Here is a 6,454-nt window from a genome sequence, read left to right on the forward strand (position 1 = left end):
GGGGGGTGCAATAGACAACGCTTTTCCTTAGTTTCCACATAGCACAGAAGAAATATGATACCGGGGGGAGTCAGATTCAGATGAGCCACAATTGTGGATTTTTTTTCAGGCAGACTTTTTTTTTTTCTTGTCAGCTTTGAGTCCTGCTGGTACTTTCAAGATCAAAAATGGCCAGATTAGTGGGCATTTCACTGGTCCGTGCTTACGAGTTTCTCCAAGGTCGTCTCCAACATGCTGGCGAGCCTTAGAAGCCGCAGGTGGCCTGCAATTCTCACAAATTGCTTCCATCTTATGGCTTATCTCATAAATCAGCTGATTTTGAGTACTCGAAGCACGAACCAAACCTTCACACAGACTTGGCAGTTTTGCCATTGACGAAACTGCTGCTGCCGTCTTCCTCAATAGCCAAATCCACCGATGCCAGAGAGCGGTAACACTGCTATCATAAATCCAATTATATAGACTTCTTCGGCGTCCTCCTGAGACAGAACGGAAAGACACATCAGCTCCCAAACTCCCCACGGGTCCATGACATATCCTGCTGCGTGAGTCTCAGTGGGGCATGAGGGCTCTCCAGGACACTGTCGTTTTGTTGAAAAGATTTTGTTGATTGCGTTGAAAGTCCAGCTCACCAAATCCATGACGGTAGTTTTAGTTTCAGAAGATGTGTATGGGGAGCTCCGATACAGACAGAGAGCAACAAAAACAAGCAGGAGGAGAAGAGGAGAGGGAGAGGAGGCGCCAGCCTTGCACTAGAGCGAATGCAGAAAGAAAATGTATTGATCTTTTTCTGGTATTTCGTCCACAGGAGTCCTTTTCTGAGCACCTTGGTCATTCTGGTGGAATTGTGACGGGGTGTGTACGACTTAAAATAGCATTTCTTAAATTTAAATTTTGTAGTAGTCTTCCTGACATTCTCCCTTTTCTCCCCTCAGTGCCGACCTGTTTCGCGCGTCAGGAAAATTTGAGCTGCTGGATCGAATCCTGCCCAAGCTGAGAGCCACCAAACACAAAGTGCTGCTTTTCTGTCAGATGACCACCCTCATGACCATCATGGAGGACTACTTTGCGTACCGCAATTTCAAATACCTACGTCTGGACGGTGAGACACTTTTCAAAGGCCCAAGACATGTTTGGTCTTTTATAGAAGCTTTACAATCTTTGTAAAAAAATGTTATCCTCCTCCAATAGGAACCACCAAAGCGGAGGACCGAGGCATGCTGCTGAAGACGTTCAACGAGCCGGCTTCTGAGTACTTTGTGTTCCTGCTCAGCACCCGAGCAGGAGGTCTGGGCCTGAACCTGCAGTCTGCTGATACGGTCATCATCTTCGACAGCGACTGGAACCCTCACCAGGTGCTGTAGTAGTTCAGGGAGGTTGTTTGATGGTTGAGCACACGCATGAACCGCTAAGCTACTGAGCTCATTACCAATCACCTTCGCTCATTCCTACAGGACCTGCAGGCTCAGGACAGAGCCCACCGGATTGGTCAACAGAACGAGGTGCGAGTGCTCCGCCTCTGCACCGTCAACAGCGTGGAGGAGAAGATCCTGGCAGCAGCCAAATACAAACTGAACGTGGACCAGAAGGTCATCCAGGCGGGCATGTTCGACCAGAAGTCATCGGGCTTCGAGCGCCGGGCCTTCTTACAGGCCATTCTGGAGCACGAGGAGCAGGACGAGGTGGGTACATTCCTCCATGCCAGTTATTCAATCAGGATAACTTTATTGTCCAGAACATTCCATGAAGTGGAGACTTCTCTTTAACATCTGGCTCCAACATACAAAACAACAAGTTAAAAATGCCTTCAAACTTTTAAAAAGCTTTGCTAACGCTATAAAAACATTCTGAAATACACGATGCATTAAAAACGTCTCCGCAGACAACGGGTTGTCATGTGAGGCTGTGTTTAGATTAACAATAAACATTAAATTATGTTAATAAACATTTTGTTGGCAGGAGGAAGATGAGGTGCCTGACGACGAGACCGTTAATCAGATGATTGCAAGAAGCGAAGAAGAGTTTGAACTGTTCATGGTTGGTCCCATTTTAATATGAGTGATAACTACTAACTTTACAAATTAACTTTAACTGTGTTTGTTTGTTTGTTTTTGTTTGTTTGTTGCCAGCGTATGGACCTGGACAGGCGCCGTGAGGAAGCCCGCAACCCAAAGAGGAAACCTCGCCTGATGGAGGAAGACGATATGCCTGGCTGGATTTTGAAAGATGACGCTGAGGTCGAGAGACTAACCTGCGAGGAGGAGGAGGAGAAGATGTTCGGCCGGGGGTCCCGTCAGAGGAAGGAGGTGGACTACAGCGACTCGCTGACTGAAAAGCAGTGGCTCAAGGTGGCACTAGGACCGAAACATCATCAGAGTACGACTTTAACTCTGTCTGAGATGACTGACTGTTCTCCTCACCACAGGCCATAGAGGAAGGTAATCTGGAGGACATAGAGGAGGAGGTCCGTCACAAAAAGACAACGCGAAAACGGAAGCGAGACCGTGACCATGACAGCCCCATCACGCCCGGCTCCAGCAGCGGCCGTGGACGAGACAAGGACGAGGATGGGAAGAAGGCAAAGAAACGTGGCCGTCCACCTGCTGAGAAGCTCTCTCCCAACCCCCCATCCCTCACGAAGAAGATGAAGAAGACTGTAGATGCTGTCGTCAAATATAAGGATGGGTAAGATTACAAAAGAAACATCTGAGCTGCGCACTGTTTGTACCGACAGTTTTCGAGCGGCCTTTAGCTTTATAGCTAGCGTGCTTGTATTGTATTGTACGCTGCTAGCTTAGCGTTATGCCAGTGCCAACGGGTGGTGGAGGTGGGGGGGGGGGGGGGGGGGGGTTTAGGTTGGGTGGGGGGGGGGCAGGTTTTTTTTATTGGGGGGGGGGTCCCCCTTGTATAATGGTAGGGGAAACACTGCAATGTGCACTTGTGTTAAGTTTTTAAAAAATCATGTTCAGTGTTAATGTAGCACTGATGCTAGTTGTTGTTCAGCAGCCTGTTTTTTCATATCCTATTTTGCATTCTTTAATAGTAAAAATAAACAGATCAGTGCTTATTTATGTAAAATAGAACAGTCAAGTTTCAAGATAACTGAAATGCATCAGTAATCTTTTTATAATCTCATCCAGCTCTGAATCATAACCAAAGGGCTAAAGAGTCCCACCCATACAACTTATAGGAACCCTGAATGAGTTAACTTTGTCAGCAGCAGCGTTTATGGATCTGTCAAAGTGACGGAATGATCCAAAGACTTCCAGCAGAATGCCGTTTTCATCCTGGTGCCATGTTCCTGTTACGATGTAAACTGATTCAGTTCTGCTCACACGACGAACACCGCGAGCACGACTCACCCTGATAGACCTGAGGATGCACATCTTTGTGCAAAATCAACTACGTTCAGAGAGATTTCTGTCACAAGCTGGTTTTACTGTTTTAGCAACTTGAGCAACAATAAATCTGTTTAATCAACAAGTGTGGACCAGTCTTTAGGTATATGTGGTAAACCCTTAACTTGTTGCTGAATCCTTTCCTTAAACTACAGTTTGTGAGTCCTGACCAGGAAGATCCCATAAATGCTGGATATGTTAGAACTCATCTGTTTAGCTTTTGTCAAAGTCCCTTAAATTCTTCAACTTGCCTACTTTCTTCCTTCTGACACTAACTTCTAGGACTAAATAGTCACTTCCTGTCTGATTGTATCCTTCTTGTTGTATCCAACTCATGTTTTAACTGCTCTTGCGAAGTAGCGAGGGACTACTGTATTGTAGTTTATCTAGTGGGAAATAGCCTCTTTATTGATTTGATTCTAAAACTACACCTGTTTTGTTTGTGCAGTAACGGTCGACAGCTGAGCGAGGTCTTCATCCAGCTGCCGTCCCGTAAGGAGCTGCCGGAGTACTATGAGCTTATCCGCAAGCCAGTGGACTTCAGGAAGATCAAAGTAAAGAGGAAATGTCTTCTCCTTTTTTAATATATTTTTATTTTAGTTCTGCTCGTCTTAACTACCGACTTCTTTTAGGAGAGGATCCGCAGCCATAAGTACCGCAGCCTGAACGACCTGGAGAAGGATGTGATGTTGCTCTGTCAGAATGCCCAGACCTTTAATCTGGAGGGCTCTCTGGTGAGTTGCATGTGCTGGATCCTTCAGATTAAAGTTTGGAACAACTTCCCCCTTTATAAAATCATGCTTCGTGTAAAAAAATTTCAGATCTATGAAGACTCCATAGTTCTCCAGTCTGTCTTCACCAGCGTGAGGCAGAAGATCGAGAAGGACGACGAAAGTGAAGGAGAGGAGAGCGAGGAAGAGGAAGAGGAGGTCGACGAAGGCTCAGAGTCTGAATGTGAGTACAAGCTCGCTCGTACCAGCAGCAGTTCCAACGTCCTGCCTGTTCATCATTTCTGGCTTCCCCGGCAGCTCGCTCAGTGAAGGTGAAGATCAAACTGAGCCGGAAAGAGAAGGGGGAGCGAGGGGGCAAAGGTCAGAGGCGGCGGGGCCGCGGCTCCCGGGCTAAACCTGTGGTCAGCGACGACGACAGCGAGGATGAACAGGAGGAGGTGAGAGACGGAGCGGACTCCGAAAAGATCCGTTATTTTTAAATTTATGAAGAAAAGTATGGAGCTTGAGTTGAATATAAGAAATAATGGAGTTTCCTTTGTGTTTGATGCAGGAACGTTCAGCCAGTGGCAGCGAGGATGACTGAAGTGAACCGTCTGGAATCGAACCGACGGCTCTCACATCTTGACTACATATACATAGAGACAGTGGGAAGGCCCAGTTTTACCTAGATGAGCTGATTTTTAGCGAGACAGTTGTCATTAAAGTGTACCATTAATTAAAAAACAATGATAGCTATGCTCCATCTTTTTCATATTTAAATCACTTCTCATTATAGTGTGTCTTTTTGTTTTCTCTTCTAAGTGGAACCTTGACAGAGTCTAAACTTTTCTGGACTGATCGTGGACCATCAAAACAGCAATTTTTTTAAGTGTTATTTGTGTTGCCTTCATTCTTTGAGACAAACATTCCTTGAAATCCCTTTTGGATGCGTGTCGTCACGTCTGTGGGAATGCATCTGCTAGTGTCTTCATTATGATCTCTTTAATTTAAAGACTACAAATGGGATCACGGTACGTCCCTCCCCCTCAGGTCATATGTGTAAAAGGGGAGGGAGAGATGGGACCTTTTTCTCTTGTCGGTGTCACTGGAGTCCATACAGTACAATAAAAACATTCATGATTAATTTGTTTAATGTTTTTATTCTACGTTTGAGTTTTTTGAGGGTAATGCTGCCTACTTCAAATCAGTTACATTTTTCTTTCTGTCTGATTTTACCTGGACTACCTGTTGATGAAAGGTTCAGACATCTTAGATTAAAATGTTTTTTTCTAACTTTATGCAAAAAGTTTAAAAAGTTAACTCGTGAACGCATTTGTTTTGGTTTTCATCAGACACCAATATCCCAATCAGGTTAGGTCACTTTTAGATGTAAGAAAATAAAATATCCGGTTCCTAGTTTGCTACAAAATAATTTAAAAAAGTAAGTTCCCTCTTTAATTCTGAAGTTGAAACAAACATTTATTTTTTTATGTAGCAGCTAATGTGTCAAACTTTAAGGTCTGAGGGCCAAATATGGCCCTTGTTAACATCTTTTCTGGCCCTCAATAATTTAAAAGTAGAATATTTATATTGCTTCTCATTTTACTGAAAAACTGAGCATACATTACTTCTCATAACAGTTGGCCAATTTCAAAGCCAAGAAAAATTGTTTGAATGTTTCCATAATCTTTGATTTTAATAGGGAAAAAGCGAGAGAGAACATCAAGTGAGGTCGATGAAACTTGTTAAAGCTGCAACCAAGAAAAGATGTCGTGTGTCTGACTGGAGTTAATGTCTTGACTGAAACTGGACATTGGTTTGAAATAGGTTTTTAATTTTGTCTTCCCATTTTGTAACTGAGATGAATGTTCACTAATAAGTGGGTAAAGAAAAGGGATGTATTTTTGCTTCTCATGAGATTCCAGACAGTTTGTTAAAAACTAACGATTTGGTTTCATTTAAGTTTCAAATGGAGGGATGAGGTTCACTCTCTACCTGTACCTGCAGCAGCAGGACACTAGATGGTGGTTGAGAACATGCAGGCAGAAAGCCTGAAACCTGCAACCACAGGAGCTCAGACATCATCAGTTGGTCTTTCTGCTGCTTGTCATTTCATTTACCTGAGTGGACCAAAATATATATTTTGGCCCCCAAAAAATTGTTTCAGATGTGGTGTCAACAGCTAAATATTTTTCATTCAACCTTTTTTTATACAGGTTAGTCTCATTGAGTCACGAGGACTCATTTATAAGACAGCTGTTTTAAACAAAAAAACAGATGAGGTACACACAACAATACACACCCATAAAATGCAAATGAAATGAAAAGTAAAAGTAGTGATATAAA

At 43.7% G+C, this 6,454-nt stretch overlaps 3 protein-coding genes across 3 annotated transcripts in view; all 3 read left to right on the forward strand.

Moving 5' to 3' along the window:
- The window catches only part of LOC119421496 (alpha-2-macroglobulin-like protein 1), a 121,543-nt gene that overhangs the window by 77,555 nt on the left and 37,534 nt on the right, over positions 1-6,454 (forward strand). The window lies entirely within an intron of this gene.
- ldlra (low density lipoprotein receptor a) overlaps positions 1-6,454 on the forward strand; it is a 40,299-nt gene that overhangs the window by 9,325 nt on the left and 24,520 nt on the right. The window lies entirely within an intron of this gene.
- LOC119421497 (transcription activator BRG1) lies at positions 809-4,789 on the forward strand (the record flags this gene model as incomplete). The annotated part of the gene is given in 12 exon segments (XM_037688847.1): positions 809-855; positions 936-1,102; positions 1,192-1,355; positions 1,455-1,682; positions 1,960-2,037; positions 2,130-2,348; positions 2,426-2,685; positions 3,847-3,952; positions 4,031-4,132; positions 4,220-4,352; positions 4,427-4,566; positions 4,680-4,789. Coding segments are annotated over 12 exon segments (1,677 nt in total), but the record flags the coding sequence as incomplete, so codon positions are not given.

Source organism: Nematolebias whitei, chromosome 15 (genome assembly GCF_014905685.2).
Source record: "Nematolebias whitei isolate Nwh7 chromosome 15, NemWhi1, whole genome shotgun sequence".
Lineage (NCBI taxonomy): Eukaryota > Metazoa > Chordata > Actinopteri > Cyprinodontiformes > Rivulidae > Nematolebias > Nematolebias whitei.